Raw genomic sequence first — 17,431 nt, forward strand, 5'->3', positions numbered from 1 at the left:
GACATTGCTCAGCAAATTGATGGGCAGCTGTCTGGTGTGCCTGCGTCCTCGTCGCCGCTGGCATGCTTCGGGCCATCGGCGTCTGCTCTGCCCACTCACCAAGTCACGCTGCAAACACCGTAGTCATTGATGTGCGCCGATCGTGGGAAGGCGCCCGGACAGGACTTGCCGCCAGCTTCAGGGCATCAATCGATTGGTCCAAAGGCGCCTCGTGGCTCCACAAATTGTCCTGTTCCTTCCCTGATCCTGTCAACGGCGGCCTAGCGCGCAGGAGTTGCAGAGGTCCAAGAGGTCGGAGCATTGAGGTTCCCCACTCCACCAGTTCAGTCAGTGGCAGTCAGTCACCGCAGCCAAGAGCGCCAATAAGTGGTCCGCTTTCTGCCCGCTTGGCTTCTCGTCTCGTCGTCACAACCAGTCGCCGATTCAAAATTACCTGCTCGCTCAATGTAGTTTCTTTTTTGTGCTCTTCTCGCCGCCTGCCTTGATCCTCTTCATTCTCTCATGTTTCTCGACGTCAGGGCTGAGTCTGCTCAAGCCAAAGCCAACACCACCGCGCCCGAAAAATCTCCGGCCTCACCGTCCTCTCGTTCTCGTGTCGCTTCGGCCCCTCGCTTGCCTGCTCTCCATCCTTGGTGTTTGCCAATCCGCTCGCCCTTTGTTCACTCTGGCCTCTGCCTCGGGGCCGTGTAGTGACGCTGCATTTCTCTTAGGACCCGGCGCCCGCTTCGGGTCGTCGCCCTCCATCACCATCTCCTACCGCATCCCACATGTCAGCCAACGGGTTTGCCTCGCCCGTCATGGACCTGGACCGAGGCATCTCGACGTCCACGTCCGCAACATCTACAATACCCTTTGACCATCAGTCCCAACAACCCCAGTCAGTTTCCGAGGCTCCGGATCACGCACAATCCCACTCCAAGTCGGAATCTCACGGCGCCTTCTCGCCCGGTCACCGTCCCAAGAAGTCTTCGACGACATGCTCAACTTGTCGCTTTCGCAAAGTCCGTTGTAACGGCGCTCGCCCAGTCTGTTCCAACTGCCAAAGGCTTGGGTTCCCATGCTCGTATGACGACTCTGATGCCGATAACTGGTCCCTGGCCTTGCCGCGTCGCAGAGTCAAGCAGGCATGTCTGAGTTGCCATAGTCGCAAGGCCCGATGTTCGGGCCACGTGCCCGCTTGTGAGCGATGTCGCTCCCAGGGTATTGAATGCGTATACCGCCCTGGGAAACGGGCCAAGGGCATTGGTAGAGGCAGCTACGGCGAGGTTCGGAGCCCTCGTAGCCACGATGGTGATGACAAGGACAGGACAAAAGATACGGATCATGACAATCATGATGATAGCGAAACACCTGTGACTGATCCGGCAAACACACCAAGTACCTTTAACCACGACATGTAAGTTTCATATTTTATAAGCCCACGGGATAGGGCATATCTCAGCTAACATGATTGTAGTCCCAGCATCGACGAGTCTTTTGATTCTCTGACTAGTCGCACCTTTGACCAATTCTTCCGCCATGTTCACCATATCCCCATGTACTCATTTTTGCATCGCGCATCACTCATGGAGCAATACAACGCTGGCAAAGTCGACAAAGCACTCTTGTTAGCCCTCATCGGCATCACATCGTGTTTGACGGATATGGGCGCTGGCGTGCGTGAGTACGGTGACCGTTGTATTGATCGCGCAGAACACCTCATTTTCTCCGATTACTCACGGCCGTCAACATTCAAAGTCCAGGCCCTAGTCTTCATGATCAAGCACAGAATACTGTCCAACAAATACCCTAGCGCATTTATGCTCCTGAGCATGGCGTCGCGTTTCGCTGCAGCACTACGCCTGAACCACACCAGCCCCAATCTGTGCTTCTTGGCCCAAGAGTCTCGAAGACGGTTGATGTGGTCACTATACTGCATTGACACTGGTATTTCAGCGGGGTACCGGGATTTTGCGCTGTGGCGAACGGATAGAATCTTTGTCAGCTTGCCTTGCAACGAACGAAACTTCGAATTTGATCTACCACAGGCCGCCGAAATGCTTGACCCTGCAAGCAACGGTCCTGATATACCGCCCCCGGAAGACGTTGGGAGTCTGGCACTCCATATCCGCATCCTCCATCTGCGCCAGAAGATCATCGAGTTCACCAAGGATGTTCTTGTGGGCTGCACCATCACCGATACGCCAAGTCTGCAGGATCCTGTCCTAGCACTGCACAAACAACTAGACGACTTTGCTGGCCGACTCCCGTCTTCGTTTCAGTTCTCCGAAAGCTCTCTCCGACTGCGAGCATACTCTCCCAGGATTTGTGTTTTTGTCATGATCCACGTCTGGTGGCACCAGTGCCATTGCGATCTATATCGTATGACCATGGCTGGATTCAGAGAAGCCCTGCCCGAGGCCACATTGCAGAAGCTGGACCCATCATTTCTCGCTCACTGCCAACGCCAGTGCGTAGATCACTCCCTAGCCATGGCCAGCATGTTTTCTTCCATGCAAAAACTCGGGGCCAAACCCGTGGCTGACCTAGACCTGGCCCTTTGCGCCTATCAATGTGCTCGCATGCTAAAAAATGCGCTCCACGGCGGTGCCGAGAAGCTGGGGTTGACGGTCGAGGTGGTGACGGAAAAGGCCAAGGTTTGTCTGCAAACCATCAAACAATGCTGCATGGGTCCGGCAGCAGGGGCCATTCGATCTGACCTGGAACGACTGATCAGCCAGGGTCTTGGGTCAGACGTCTCCTCTCCACAAGACGCCATGGTCGACTCCAACCGGACCCACAGCGCTGGCACCGATGCCCCATCCAGACATCCCGTCCTTCGAAATATCGAGGTGACAGAGGAACCGAGCGTAATATCGACAACGCAGACAGTGGCAGGTCGCACCGGTTCCCACCCCCCAGAATCCTTCATGGCTACGCCCGTAACGGCAGCCACCGCCATGCCTATGCAGACGTCGCTGTCCGTCCAGGAACTGGCCACCCCAAATGCTTGGACTACTGGGCCAGCATTTCCCAACATGGCGGCAACTGTACAAGCCCACGCAGAGCCAGAACCAATGGATTTGACAAATGCTTCCAATAAGTCCGACATTGGCGCAGGCGAACTAAACAGCGCCTACGAGGGAGCGCTGGAAATTTTCGACCAAGACAACGGACTAGCTCACGCCATGGGTGTCGAGTTGAACCCTTGGAGCTGGAGCAGTGATTTGCAGTGGCCCGATTTTCTGAGCAGCGGCGTGGGTGTGTGAGTTGGTTTAGGGATCTAGGCATGGGCGATTTTTTTAATGGTGCTACGACGATGAAATAACGCATGATACCCGGCGCAGGCGAGCCAGACGTGTTTATACAAGTATCACCTGCTTTTCCATCACGGCGTTTATGTATAAGTGTAGTGTAGCAATGACAAGCAAATCGTATCATGTGAGCTTTTTTGGTTTTATTTGAGGGGGAAAAAACATCATATAACAAAAGCTCCCAACTGCGTAAGTCCGCCTGAATAGGGGCTAAATCTTTGCTAATTTAAAATTATCATACACTATCATGGTAAATCACATCTCCACGTGGAACAAGTAGCGGAGCTTGACTTGGGCCACGTCGTAGCAGATGTATTCATTGTAGGCGAGATATGCGCCATCGACGTTAGTTGAGCCGGGGGCTACTTTTGTGTCGGGCTGTTCACATTAGCGCGATTCGACTGATAGAAAAGAGTCTCAAGAAAGCAGCAGGCGGTCAAAGTGGTGGAGCGGTAGCAACGGAGAGAATCAACATACCATTTTAATACCCTTCAGGGAGTGGTGGACCGCTCCGGCGTCCATCCAACTGCTGGGACCGGTACTGCCCATTCCCCAAGTACTGTACATGCCACCCTTCTTGGCATCCTCACCGGCGCTGTACGATGCATCAGTCAGTTTCTGAAGCGGGTCGCCTAGTTCAGCCTCGCAGAGGAGCAGAAGTGCGTGACTATTGGAAATATAGGAGCAGCAGTAGTTGGCAGACTTGGTTGACATGTCTGCTAGGTATATACCCTTTCCAAACATGTATCCCGATACAGGAGCCTCCGGAGGTGCGATTCGAAGTCCCTGACTCAGAATACCGCCGAAATTGGTGCATCGTGAACCGTGCCAGAGAAGACGCCTGTCGGAAGGAATTTTGGTGAAGACTGAGTTGTTGAAGCGTTCGTACTCGCCAGCACGCCGGATACGGAAAATATTATGGACCTTATAGTTGATTCCATGGGTTGAGCCCTTGGATCCGTTGAGGTATCGTTGAAGGTAGTCGAACTCGGACGACGAGTGGTCTAAGGGTGTCATTTCGTCCATGCCCAGCCCTCGAAAGTGGCTGTCCACGGGATGGACTGTCCGAGCCTTTGAGCGATCAATCTTCATGATGTTGGACGCGTCCTTCATGTCGGACAGACTTTCTAGGAGCTCAATTTCCTTCTTAAGGAGAGCTTCATTGTTGATGATGGGCGGACGATTGCGACCAAAGGCGTGCGGGATGAGAGAGTAGTATGTATTAGAGAGCTGTTCTGTTGCCTCTGCGACAGTCATGTTCCATTGTGATGTGGCCAGGGTGGGATCATCCATCAGAGAAGCAAGGTCCTTGAGTTGCTGGAAGCCTCGCAAAATGGTGGCTTTGCTGAGCTTCCCGAGAGGCAGCTTGTTGGCGTCATAGTTAAGAGAGGACATGGTTGCGTTGAAGAAGTTTTGGTTGAAGATAAGCTCCATGACCTCACGGACTTGTGGGGGAAGTGTGCATTCTGGAGGTTTGTATTCTTGTTCACCTTCTTCCTTCTTGGCACCGGGAGCTGTGTCTTGCTTGCCGTCGTCAGAGTCATCATCATAGCTTCGCTCCACGAAGGCGTACTTGTTGGGTTTGGGATCCTTGGTGCGATCCTTCCATGCAAGACCAGACTTATCTCTAAACTTTTTCTCAAAGTGCTTTTTGGCGTCATCGAGGGAGCCGTCCCCGAGAATGGCATTCTGTCCCATCTCGCCAACGCGGCCCCATCGGGTCCAAGTTTTGTAGGTCGAGCCTTGAAATAAGATCTGTGGGAGTCAACATCTTGCTTGGAGAACAGCTTCCAGTAGGAAGTAGCGAAGAGATAAACCAAGCGGCTTACCTGCAAGCGATAAAACTTATTGTGGTTATTTGAAGTACTGGATTGGTTTAGAGAGGCGTCATATATCATGCCGCTCCGTGGCTCGATATATACTGCATAGGTCTGAAGGGGACAACGCTCATCGACGGGAATAACAACGTCCTTCTTCTTCAAAAATTGACCTTTGGATAGCTCCTTGAGTTTCGTCTCAATGGTTTCCTCCTTGACTGAAATTCCATTGTTTTCTGCTTCTTCTCCTTCCTCTTTTGCTTCATCCTTTACTTTAGCAGCCTTGCCTCGAAGCTTTTTGGCGGCGGGCCCATCATCTGCTCCCGGATCTCGGTCACTGCCATTGGAGTTGGCCACGGCAATTGGGCGCTTCTTTCTACTTCCATCCGCACTGCCATCATCCGGAGTTTCATCACCCCCTTGATGGTGTTGCTCTCCTGGCCAGAGATAGTTGCTTGGGTCCATGTTTGTTTTTAGCTTGGCCACTTCAGCCACCCACTCAGGCTTGACCAACGAAACACCAGCAGCTTCGGCATCTCTGACTTTAGGAGCCTTCTTGAGGAAGTCTTTTTCGTCGCAGACGAGATGGGTGTTGCGGCCGTTCACCGAGGGAGTCACGGATGCGCCAAGGGAAGTGAATAGGGCGTTGAGGTCTTTGTGGGAGTATCCGGGGAACTTGCCAGAGAAGGCGAGGCGATAGGCCTGGAGGGGATTTGCTGGTACGGCTGCGGCTGCAGCTGTCCGGCGACCTCGCGTTGCTGGCATTGTGGGTAGAGATTGACCATTTATGGGGTAAGAAGGATGATGAAAAAGGTCAATTGGAGAGAGTGAAGAATGACGAAGCGATGGAGTGGTCAATCGACGAAAGTGTTGGACGAGCACGGCATCGGGATGCTGCCGTTTTTATTTCGCCAGCTGGCAAGCAGCTGTCAAGAGTTGACCAGTTCACCGATTAGGCAAGCGCCGCTAGCAGCTTCAAGCTTCAAGCCCAGGAACCAAACATCAAGCTTCGCCCACCACTCCTCAGCCGCGTCTGACAGCCCACTCACTAGCTAACTAATGGCTCACTAGGCTGCAAGGCCCCGCCGCCGCCCTGCGCGAGGCGTCTTCCAACATCTCCATCCCGGTCCAACTCCAGGCACCAGCGGGTCAATTTCATCACCGACTCACACAGGCCACAGACGCGACACACCAGATGCTCACCCTGCCACCAACCCAGATTCTCACGACATCCAGACACGAATCGTACACGACATCACGTGGCTACAACTCGTCTTCTTGCTTCGCCTGGCTGCTTGGCGTTGCGGAAAGTGGAGATGCTGCCTGTTTTCCAACAACGGAGTCTCACACTTTTTTTGCACAGCGCAGTCAATGTTGGCCAAGTTGCGCGACGCAATCATTCGACTATTGCGGAAGTCGCCGGCGTTACAATGCTATCCACTCCGCTACGTATTTCTGGATCAAGTGAAACCGATGCTGCAAAGTATTTTCTTTGTAGATTCTACGCTAATCAACCCCCATCAGCATCAACAAGCAAACACGCGCAGCCGTGAAACGTACAGCAGTGCCAGGCCAACTGGAGGGGGAAACATTGGACTGTAATCCTGCGAGTCACGTACATGAGCCGAGCTTCTGTAGACCCTGTTAGCACAATCATATATATACTGCACTATGGACGCATGTACGCAGCGCTGGCTACATCGGTCAAAGGCTGCCATTTGGAGATTCCCATCCTTGGCGTCAAACTTTTGTCCCCGTTACATGTCCACCTCCCCTCTGCGTATCCTAACTGAGTATATCCCATATCGGGTGCGTAGTGAAGTGCCCATGCTCATTCGACTCCAGCAACTCCTGGATCAACAATTCCGCCGCGTTGGGTATCTCATCCATTTCGTCGTCGTCGAACAGCCCCAATTCCAGTCCTAAAATGGTATTAGCCTCGGGCTCACTCGTCGTCGTCGCTGTCAAGGTCGTCTTCACCCTCAATCACTTCATCCGTAACTAACTTCACAGTCAGCCATCCAGGCACGTCGCAACCGCCCCGTCCACAGCTCAAGACCCGATGACTTACCCTCGTTGTCCTCGTCAGTTTCGTCCACTGCCTCGTATGGCCAGTGCACTTCCAGCAGCGGTTTGATCTCGCCGACGAAATGCCTCCAGTCTCGCCCCGTGTACTGGCGTGTTGGGCCCGTCCCTTTGAAGGTGACGTGTGCCGGCACTGGCTTCTCAATCCAGTGTTGCTGCAGCATGCCCATCTTTAAATGCCTCAGCTCAAGGCCGGGGATCTCGGTGAGTTTGCTCAGGAAACGGGCCCAAAAAACCTCCTTGGGCGCGGGGCTAGGCGCATCCGGCGGCAAGTGTCGCAACATTGTGACTTTCCACAACTCCAGGCTATCCAGCGACGGTGCAAATTTAGAAATGAGCTTCAAGAGTCTGGGGGCGTCGATGTTCATTGTACCGAGGCTCAGCTCCTGCAGTTTAGGCATCGAAATGGCCGTTCCGTCGCTGCCGCCATCAATCATCCAGTCAATGAGGCTCACCAGCCCGGCAGAGTTGGTCCGATGCTCGTTGAGGCGCAAGTTCTTGAGATTCGTCGCATAGGCCAGGAACCTTCTAATGAACAAGTCTGGGGAGTAGCGGCCCGAGCCCGCGATGGCGGGCAAGCCCATGTGCGGAGTGCGCCAGGACAGGTCGATGCACAGGTGCAGCTTCTCAAGGCCCTGAAGCACCGGCACCACGGACGGTTCCATAAACTTTGGGATGTTGAAAGCGAAGTCGCGCAGGTGGTTGGCGTTCCGGGACAAGATCTCGATGCCCTTTATCCTGGCATTGGCCGCACCCAAGGCAAACACGACGGCGGTGAAGACCTGACTGCAATACTGGTACGGGAAGCCCGAGTTCCAAATTCCAGTCATGCCCTGGCTCAAGCTAATGCCCGTGTCATGAAATGCCGTCGTGTAGCCGTAGCTGTGCCACTCGGCGTTGGGCCCGTCCCTTGACCGGCGCTGCGAGTTGGCATCCCTGATGACGACGCCTTCCAGATTGGGGAGGTTGCGAAAGGCCTCGGCCATCATATCCCTGTGGTGCCCAGTGTTCCATAATGTAAAGTTGTTTGCATATCTCTCTCTGAACCTGCGCTCCTTGTCGTCGTCTGGCAGAGGCCGCTGGATGCCTTCGGAGAAACGGTCGAGACCAATGTGGACATGGCGCAGGTGGTGTCCGAGGCGACTGTTGGATATGTCTATCAGGGCCTGCAAGCTGTCTTCTGCTATCATGAACTGCTTGCGGGTGAAGAATTCATTGACAAAAGTTGTGTAGAGAGACTGTTCCAGAGAGCGACAGGTCAGGCGAACGCTACCGAGGTCCGGCGTGCCAAGATGGTATGTGATTCGCAAGAGAACTTCGAGGGGTATCTTCTGCATGGGACAGTCGTGTAGAGCCGTGTCCGCCATGGCGGGCGTCTGGTAAAGATGGGGGATTTGCGTTGTGTAAGAGATTGCTTGCTAGGGTCGTGCAATGTGCGACATATCAAGAGTCTGGACTCTGGTCGTGAAGCGGCAGCTGCTCCAGTGAAGTCTGGTGGCACTGCCAACAGAGACTTGTCACCGACACAAGTCCCCGCGCCAACGGCCTGCCTGACCTGCAGCGTCCCTGCGTCCCTGTCTGTTGCGCAAAAATAGGGCACACCTCGTCCACTTCAGTCTTCTTGAGCGCTCGTCAAACAGAGCCATGTAAAAGCATGACCATGCACATTCACTCACCAGCTCGTCAGCGTTTGGATGTTGTTGCCTCCACCAGTAGTGACTGACCCCTGTGACCAGGCAGCGCAGTGCAGGCAGCACCGGAACCGCCCAAAAAGCCACCGGCAGCCTGAGGCACTTCAAACCGCAAACAAGCCGATTAGGGGCAACTGCCAGTGATGATTATGAAAGGTGATGGAGCACGTGGAAAGGAATGGTTGTAAATTGGCAAGATCGAGAGAACACTTAGCTGACAGTTTGGCAGATGGCGAGGCGGACCTCGTGAAGCCAGTGAGACGGGGCGCGCTGACTGCAAAAGTCGACGACGGCGTTGAATCCGAGACGGCAGCACCAAGAAGCAAACGAGCACGCGATCAAGGCGATTTTTCCATCTCGGGCCGCAGCATCTAGGCACGGTTCAAAGAGTCAAAAACGGAAGCCAGCCCGCGACGAGTCGTATCTTTGGACGAGACGTGGAACATGGACGAAAAAAAATCCGAGGAGAAACCCCATCAATTGCCACACGCCGCTAATCGCACGCCACATCCCCAGTGGCCCCGAGTTTACCTCCGTACCCCAGAGCGATGCGATTCGTCCCACACGGCCAGCCAGCGTGGAGTAGCACGGAACTGCATCATTGTTTCGCGGGACGAACTGTAGACTGAACTTCGACTTTTGGAGTGGACGGGCTTGTCATGTCGTGCCATGCCGGGCCATGCTGAGCCCATGCCCTGCCATGTATTGTGTATGGTGGCTATAAGAACCATACAGTCCCAAGGTCAGATGAGGTATTGCCAAAATGCGCCTTGTTTCGGCCATGTTATTTAACCAATCGCCAGCATTTTATCAGCCTTCGCGCAGCAAGTTGATGTTGTTTGGAACTCCTCGTGCCGTCACTCCTGCGTGGCCAAATCGCCTTGCATGCCAGCATCCCCTCGTGGAATCTTCCAAAACCCGCACATGCTTACATCCTGGAACATGAATTTTCGTGTGTGCAATTTTTTCTTTTTAAATAAATATATATACATATGTATACTCCGTACACTATAGTTGAGAGGGAGAAAAAAAAAAGGAACAAGACACCACAATATCTGCACTCCCCGGGCTCTGATTTGAAAACAGTTGGTATATCCTCCATCGTAAACGCTCAGATCCAAGTGACGCCGTCTATCGTGCTCGCTGTATGCCATCCAAATTCCCAATCCCTGCAATCTAAAAGTGCCGAACCCTTTGACCAAACAAACGCACAATCAACCACTTCAACTCTAATCTGCCCTCTGCCATCTAGTATTGAAAGCGACAAGTCATTATCCACCCTCGTTCCAACAGTTGCATTTGCGTAAAATAGCAAGCCAAATCCCACCAATTATCCCAACACACTCGCATGAAGATGAGGAAGATCAAACAAAAAGGCTCTCCAAATGCCAACTTCAAATAAAAAGAAGACGTTGACTGAGATGAAGAAGAAAGAACACATATTGCACCGAAACGCCATCATTCCGTGATTTTACCCTTCATCCCATTTCGGTAAAGTCATTCTGTCGCAAGAATCTTGCCGCCAAATCATCACCACCTTGCTCTGCTGCTTCCATCCAGTGAATAGCAATACACAGCAGTCCCACGTCATTCCTGGCATCGCTATCCTTGCCACCCAGCGCCGGTCCATCTCCCGCTGAGTTAGCAGGTCCCATTGCCCGCGTATTCATGCTAGCATTGGCGAGACCAGCTGGCCCTGCTGCTCCATAACTTCCACGTGTCCTTTCACTTCTTCCATACCTCTCCATGACAGCCTGTTTGAATACTTCCCGAGGTTTAGAGAGTGGCAAAGTTGTGCGCTCGACACATTCTGGGTTGGACATATAAAGCAGAGCAAGCTCGCGTTGTGCCGCTGGATAGCCCTCTCTGGCAGTGATTACACACATCTTCCCCGCATCATGCAAATTGTATATAGTTGGTGGTGGAGGCGGTGTGCCCGTTACCGATGGCTTTGATTCAGACAATATGTGGCCGTCGTTGACAGGATTTCGAGGCCGAGTATGAACTTCAATAACATTATCAGCTATTTCCACCATGGTCCGGCAAACCTCCGACTTGAGCTTCAACGCAGCCAAGCCAACGTTCCAAAAAGCCTTGCCTCGCTCCGGCTTGTCGAGAATTGTTGATGGCACAAACGCCGCAATAAGCTGAAGATCGCGAAACAAAGACTTGGGTCGAATTCCAGCATCCCGAAAAAGCCTCTGAAGCTCGCTGGTAATGGCATCAGTACTTGAAGAACCGCTGGAGATTGATTTCGTCTCCGCGTTAGCTTGTCGTGGTTGGTTCCCGTATCCTGCTGGATGAAATACAGACTGGATAGCCTGGGATCGGCGCTCCTTTACGTTGTCAATCGTGCCATCCAGAGGCGTTTGGCGATTGTTTGGTCCGCGATCCGATGATGTACTGGAACCTGCGTCGGACCGATTTGCTCTAAGCTTTTTAGAACCATGCCACATCAACGAGGCAGTGATGAGATTTTCCAATTCATTGAGAGCATTGAGTTTGGCAAAGGGATTGGGGTTCACACTAAACATGTTGAGGAGCCGGTGGTACGCCTTCTTGAAGGGAAAGTCGGTTGTAGCCTCTTTGGTTTTGCTCCCGTTTCCAGTCCCGGTGGTGCCTGCTTCATCTGCCATGCCAACCAAGGGCACATCAGCAGATCGTTCAGATACGCTGTCGCCAGCATTTCTCAAATTTCTAAAACTCTTTTTTTTTTCAATCACCCTTGGCCTCGTGGAGCTCCGGCCGCCCACTTCCTTGTCCTTCCTTTCTGGACGTCGTCGAGCATGATCAAGGGCATCCTTTCTATCTATAAATTGCTGTCCCAATCCATGGAACCAGGCGTCTGTTTCAGACCCACGGGCCAAGACTTGGCTCCCTAGGTCCGACAGCAACAGACTCGTCAGCGTTTGCCGCAGCTCGTTCAAGAAGCGAGATTTCTCGTCTTCAGCCCGCTGTTGGAAGATTGTCTCGTTAGAAGATGCCGATGTACCAGGACGCCCCGTAGAGACGCTAGAGCTCGAAGGCAAGGGAAAGTGATGTGAAGGCCCGGAGAAGGTCGTTGAAACATTTGTGAGACTTGTGGTGGGAGAGTACGCCCTAGACATACCAGACCCCGGCGTCATGACTGGCTGGAATGGAGACCAGAACGTACTCATAGAATCGACCGTATTAACGGGTGACGATTTTTCAAAAGCATCATGATTTTCCACCACATCAGACAGAGAGGCAGTCGGCCTCGCAAAATTGATTCGGGGCATGTCCAGAGCATGTTGACTCCCGTTCGGGCTATTCGGAAATTTCCCCCTCTCGGGTTCACGCATCATCCAAGATGGTCTGGATGACGGCGAACCCAACCGCCTTTCGCCGTCGCTCAAAATACTTGCCGTATCATCTCCAGACCATGACTGATCCCTCTCGCGGACTCTCATCCGGTCATAAACGACCTTCTCCCGTTTATACAAGTCGCTTGACCACAATACGGGTGCATCCCGAATAGTCTCTCCCACGAGCTTAGATATACATTTGTCCACCTCGCAGCAAAATCGATGTATGCGCTCTTCTCCATGACAGAAATTCTCGATCCCGTACTGTTGCAGCCAATTGGATGTCATTTCCGCCTGGTCGTCGCTCAGCTTGTTAGGGCCGCCCTGCTCCTCCGACGCAGCCAGAAGGTCCATGATTTGTGACTCGGTGCGATAAAGATAGGAAGAACCCGGAGCACGACTAACGTTTGCTCGAGACCTTTGAATGGAGCTCCATCTCCGCGGCATTCCCATCGTCTTCAAAGCTTGGCAGATATCACGACTATGGCCATACTCTTTGGAATTTCGCACATCTGTAACAAACCACATCTTGTCACGCATTGCCCGAACCCGCCTCATCATGCGGTCTATTGAACCCTCGTGGCGTTCTTGACTCTGCTTAAGCCATACCAACCATGCGTCGTATTCCTCAATGGCTGCTGCAGATCTTCTGATAGTGTCACGTGGGCCACGGGAGAATATGTTGATTAATACTGCAAATCCATTCGCACGAAGAGAAGGCGATTCAAGGGCGCAGAGATTCTTGAGCGTCTTCCAATAGACATGAGCTGAAACAAAATCAGCCTGTGCCTTGGATTGCGACGAAGCAGCCCTGAGCATCTTGACTAGGACAGGTTCTTCATCCTCCTCTCTGGCTATTCGGACAGCGGAATCTCGCGGTGCCGAGTCCCCCGAAGTAGCATTGTTCGACCTGCTGTTGCTATCATGAGGACTATGTGGATTTCGAGTTGAGACTGACTTTTCTGTTGTAATGATTCTATTCTTGGATTTGTATCGTCGGAGCCTGGACGCTCGATTGGTCAATTGGGGGGCACGATCGCCTTCTGCTTCCAAATTTCTGGGAATCTCATATTCCTCCACCAGTCTAAGGATTGCGTCCCGGATTTGGTGATAATCCTTGTTAAGTTCCGGGCCTTTAGTGTCCTCGTCCTCGTCTGTGTCGGTATTTGAGGAGTTATCGTCCTCGTCCGCCTCGTCCTCTGGGTCATAAGTCATGGAAGTCGATAACTTTTTACCATCGGGCGATAGAAAGAGGACAATCCATCGCTCAGCGCATGGGTGGCAGGTTCCTTTGACCGCTTCGGGCCCTAAATTTTGGTTCAACTCGTGCATAGCAAGTCGTAGACGGTAGCCATCGTCCTCGTAATGATTTAGTTTTCTCTGGGCATCAGGGTCAGCAGACGGAGGAGAGTTCCGTTGAGAGGGCGTATGTGGTTGGCCATCTTGTGACCCTTCTCGCGGGGCCGTTGTTCCATCGCTGACCACGGACGAAAAGCTGGTACTAATGATGGATGCAGTCTCCAAGTTACTGTTCCGAGGATTGGGCGTGGCGACTTGTTGTGAAATAGCTGACAGCCCAGATATGGAGGCGGCGCCAGATCGGAGAGTGTTGGACATGGAAGACATGGGTCGACGCTCAGGAAACAATGCATTGGCTAGAGTGGCCAGGTCGGATGGGCTGAGGACCAAGTACGGATGGACCTCCACGGTCTCTCTCAGGGAAGTAATGGATCGGGCAGGAAGAAGCTTTGCGGAAAGAGTCTTGGAACGGGATCCTTGGAACCTGGCAAGAATCCTCTCTACGTGGCCCTTGATCTGTGGAGGCACTTCCACCGGCACACAAGTGGCAGAAGGCTTGCCACTCCACATGCTAGAAACATATTCGTGAGCTTTCATGGCAACTTTCTTCAGGATTTTTTCCCTCGCATAAGGGGTGATGTGATATTCAGCCAGCATGCCATAGGATTCAGGGTGGACGATTACTCCCAAAAGAAAAACAAAGAAAAGACATCTCCAGACAAGCCATCGAGATGTGTTTTCCACGTATTTGTTGTCCAGTTTCTTGACGATCGCATTACCGAGCTCCAGAAGACCTTCGGGGATCCCTGTCGCATCCTCGTCATCAATCAGTTCGAAAAGTCCCTGAACGGCCCTGTCGTAAAACTCCTTCGCAGCAACTTCGTCAGAGGAGTTCCAGTCTGAAAGATTAAACCGCGTACCATGTTGGTCCTCGGCACGGTCAAGGATGAAGGCACCTTCCTCGAGGATCTTCATAAGATACCATTCCATATTGGATTTGCCGGACCAGTCACGCATCCCGGTCCATATATTGAGCACAGAAATTAGGAAATGTTCACTGCTAGACTTGGGCTGCTGGATGAGTCGGGCGAGCGTTGTTGCCCAAATATCAGTTCGTCGTTGATCCTCGGTGCTATCCGGACCGGCAGAATTAGCAAAGCAGGAGTGTATTAAAATAGACAAAGGATCATGACGCTGAAATGACAAGAGACGTTCTATATCGGAGGTTGCGTTACTTCGGCTAGACGACACACCTGCGTGATGCCTGCTAGCAGACCTCCCATGGTATGGCAAAACGGATTCCACTGGCTCCATTCCCTTGTGAAAGCTAAGGAAAGCGTTCAACTCGGAGCTTGAGAGGGCGCAGATTCGTGTGGCCAGGTAATCAGGGTTTGTCCTCAGCTCTGACAAGAAATCCAAAATGGTATCCCTGGACGTAGCAGAAATATCATGGAGAAAGGGGGTAATTGACCTCGGCGGAGCAACGCCAACAACGGAGCTGGTGGGAGTATCAAGGCTTTCCGAAGAACCAAGAGCGGGCGACGACAGCGGTTCCATGTCTGGCTCCAGTAGGGCATATCGGCGCAGCTCATCGCAGCTTTTTCGGACGTCCTGTATTGCGTTATACAGCATTGCAAAGCCATCCTTGTCGTCCTTTCGGAAGCTATCCACCAGATTACGGTTGGCAATATCACCACACCGAGTAAGACGGGCACTCAAGGCTGTGGATATTAGACTTCTCTGCAAGCGCACCCGAGTATTAGCGCGCTTGCGCTCTTGGTATTTGGCCAGGCGCACAACATGGGCGAGCTCCTGCAGTGTGATGTTTTCGTCATCCTTGGTCAGGTGAGGGTTGGTATATTGGGTCACATCCACAATCAACGGTTGAGTACGAAGGTGCCGAGAGGCTCTTTCACTAGGCGGCTCGATATGAGGTGTAGTTAGTTGCTCATTTGAGTTGCACCGGTCGTTGGTCTGCACAGGGACATCGGGCTGTGCTACCAGGGGCCGCCGTGAGCTTGTCAGGCCAGAATGTGTCCGTTGGTAGCTCCAGCGGTTGCTTCCATCGGTATGACGCAAGGGTATGGTCTGTTGCGAGACTTCTGGAGATCGAGGCGGCGTGCGGGATCGGTAACAGCTTGCCTGGGAGACATCTTTTTGATCTTCAGCGGACGACGGACTGGCAGGCCCGCAGGGGCGGGTTGGAGATGCAGGCACTGCTAGCAAAAGGGCATAACATTAGCAAAGGCCGGCAGTGCAGAGACGGGCCGTACGAATAGCGAAGCAAGTTTCATTCTAGTACATGTCAACGTACATGCAGGAGACTGTGTGCGAACCGGCGACGAAAGCGAGCGTTGCATGGAAATCATAGTGCTACCATGCATCCAGACGCTTGTCGGCGTTGTGCACCAGCACGAGTAGCAGCTTCTACACGAAGCCGCCAACCGGCTGTTGTGCGTACGTCGCCCAAGGAAATGGCAGGGACAATGATCTAAAAGATCAGATGGGGCATGAAGAGTCGAGCTCTGAACTTGAAGAAGTAGTACAAGGGAGCTCAGTCCAAGGGACGGTTTTGGAGGTTGAGGGGCGACAATGAGTGGAGTTGGTCATGGAGGGGCCCAGACATGGGGTTGCGGGAGCTCCAAGTCGGATCTCGAGAGAAACAAGGAAACAGTCGCTGGCACCGGGCCAGTTTCAAGAAAAAGGAGAAATAAGCAGGCAGCAAACGCCGCAACGCTGGAAACACCAGAACAAGGATACCAGGCAGGGAAAAAGAGAAGAAGCTGGGATGGAGCACGATGGGGATGGAGATGGGGAATGAGAAAGAGATGTGAGAGATGGGGTAGGAGGCAATACATAAGGCACGAGGAGAAGAGGAGCCAACCGAGTCGGCAACATTGAAGTCCAAGTCCAGATGTCGGCACTGGGGGGCGGGGGCAAACAGCGCTTGAGCGTGCGCATTTGCAGCCGGCGTCAATGCATGCATGCACTGTAGCGAGTGTGCTTAGAGCCACTTGGGTGGAGGCACCAGTACCAGCGCAGTTGACCAGACCGTCCAGATGTCGATGTCGACACGTTCCGTCGACACATCGGACGGACATGTACGGAGTTAATGTACATGTGTGAGCGGGATTATGGGAGGAGCTCGACGTGGCCGCCAGCACCAGGGGAGAGGAAGGTGCAGGCGCGTGGACCCTGGGGTAACAGCAAACCAGGCGTGAGGAAAGAGCTCTGGCGGGTGACGACTGGCCACTTGAGCCAGTTGGCGGCGTTTGAGCAGTTGACATGAATTGGAAAACGATACACCCGACGTCAGTATTTTGCCTTTGGTGTATGTCGGTACACGTCTGCAGCCTGTGGTGCCTCCAAGCAGGAACTCGCTGTCAAGTTGACACGAGCTACGTTCTGCCATGGTTAAGATACTTAAGTACATATCATGGTCTTCAGCGCTGGCGTGCCAAACACACAGCTACCTCGCCCCTTCCTTATACAAATCAAGTCAGCCGGTACCTGCCTTCTCATCAGACAAGTGGGAAAAGGCGCATGAACTCGCATTAGCATCTTGGCTCTTCAACCCCCAGGTCAAATAGTACAAGCACACTCGACATCGCATGTCAACGGACAATGGGCAAGCATTCGCCTGTTCATTATGTCTGGTATTTCTGCCCTCCGTCCACTCACTGCTCACAGCTGTCTCTCCCCTCTGACCCAGTTTTGGACTCCGGCCAACCGGCTTCTGCAGGATACCTACCTACCTAGGTAGGTAGGTAGGTAGGTAGGCAGTAGGTAGGTAGCTTCAGCTCGGTATCGAAGCAGCAGATGGATGGAGTTCACTTTTCACGCATCCATGTCTCAATGCAGTGACTAGGCCTCGTTCTGTCAAGCCATTCTGTGTGCCCCTGACCAAGAGCAATGTAGTG

General features: G+C 52.9%; 5 protein-coding genes across 6 annotated transcripts; 2 read left to right on the plus strand and 3 right to left on the minus strand.

Moving 5' to 3' along the window:
• Window positions 1–767: 767 nt before the first annotated feature.
• J3458_001659 (uncharacterized protein) lies at window positions 768–3,490 on the plus strand (the record flags this gene model as incomplete). The annotated part of the gene is made up of 2 exons (XM_007814208.2): window positions 768–1,396; window positions 1,457–3,490. The coding sequence occupies 2 exons, from the start codon at window positions 768–770 to the stop codon at window positions 3,246–3,248; spliced, it is 2,421 nt and encodes an 806-aa protein (XP_007812399.2). The 3' UTR covers window positions 3,249–3,490.
• Window positions 2,637–6,112, minus strand: J3458_001660 (uncharacterized protein). The gene is made up of 3 exons (XM_066116846.1): window positions 5,123–6,112; window positions 3,771–5,048; window positions 2,637–3,671 (listed from the first exon to the last, which is right to left on the minus strand). The coding sequence occupies exons 1-3, from the start codon at window positions 5,873–5,875 to the stop codon at window positions 3,549–3,551; spliced, it is 2,154 nt and encodes a 717-aa protein (XP_065978732.1). The 5' UTR covers window positions 5,876–6,112; the 3' UTR covers window positions 2,637–3,548.
• Window positions 6,113–6,407: 295 nt separating this feature from the next.
• Window positions 6,408–9,330, minus strand: J3458_001661 (uncharacterized protein). Of its 2 annotated transcripts, XM_066116847.1 has the most exons (3): window positions 7,182–9,330; window positions 7,091–7,111; window positions 6,408–7,032 (listed from the first exon to the last, which is right to left on the minus strand). In XM_066116847.1, exons 1-3 carry the CDS (start codon window positions 8,560–8,562, stop codon window positions 6,896–6,898), a joined length of 1,539 nt encoding a protein of 512 aa, XP_065978733.1. In that variant the 5' UTR covers window positions 8,563–9,330; the 3' UTR covers window positions 6,408–6,895. The 2 variants fall into 2 exon arrangements, with proteins under 2 accessions (XP_065978733.1, XP_007812397.2); XM_007814206.2 differs by having other exon boundaries at window positions 6,448–7,032; window positions 7,091–9,330.
• Window positions 9,331–9,878: 548 nt separating this feature from the next.
• On the plus strand, window positions 9,879–10,193 carry J3458_001662 (uncharacterized protein; the record flags this gene model as incomplete). Its single annotated transcript, XM_066116848.1, has 1 exon — window positions 9,879–10,193. The coding sequence occupies one exon, from the start codon at window positions 9,879–9,881 to the stop codon at window positions 10,191–10,193; it is 315 nt and encodes a 104-aa protein (XP_065978734.1).
• A 171-nt stretch (window positions 10,194–10,364) lies between these two features.
• J3458_001663 (uncharacterized protein) lies at window positions 10,365–16,311 on the minus strand (the record flags this gene model as incomplete). Its single annotated transcript, XM_007814205.2, has 2 exons — window positions 15,826–16,311; window positions 10,365–15,727 (listed from the first exon to the last, which is right to left on the minus strand). The coding sequence occupies exons 1-2, from the start codon at window positions 15,893–15,895 to the stop codon at window positions 10,365–10,367; spliced, it is 5,433 nt and encodes a 1,810-aa protein (XP_007812396.2). The 5' UTR covers window positions 15,896–16,311.
• Window positions 16,312–17,431: the final 1,120 nt, after the last annotated feature.

This window comes from Metarhizium acridum (genome assembly GCF_019434415.1).
Source record: "Metarhizium acridum strain ARSEF 324 chromosome Unknown scaffold_1, whole genome shotgun sequence".
Taxonomy (NCBI): Eukaryota; Fungi; Ascomycota; class Sordariomycetes; order Hypocreales; family Clavicipitaceae; genus Metarhizium; species Metarhizium acridum.

Coding starts and splice junctions, on each gene's coding strand:
- J3458_001660 (XM_066116846.1), bottom strand. CDS start 5,875: ATGCCAGCAACGCGAGGTCGCCGGACAGCTGCAGCCGCAGCCGTACCA. Junction 5,049..5,122: donor ATAAGTTTTATCGCTTGCAG/GTAAGCCGCTTG, acceptor TGACTCCCACAG/ATCTTATTTCAAGGCTCGAC. Junction 3,672..3,770: donor CCCTGAAGGGTATTAAAATG/GTATGTTGATTC, acceptor TAATGTGAACAG/CCCGACACAAAAGTAGCCCC.
- J3458_001661 (XM_066116847.1), bottom strand. CDS start 8,562: ATGGCGGACACGGCTCTACACGACTGTCCCATGCAGAAGATACCCCTC. Junction 7,112..7,181: donor AACTGACGAGGACAACGAGG/GTAAGTCATCGG, acceptor CTGTGAAGTTAG/TTACGGATGAAGTGATTGAG. Junction 7,033..7,090: donor TACGGATGAAGTGATTGAGG/GTGAAGACGACC, acceptor ATACCATTTTAG/GACTGGAATTGGGGCTGTTC.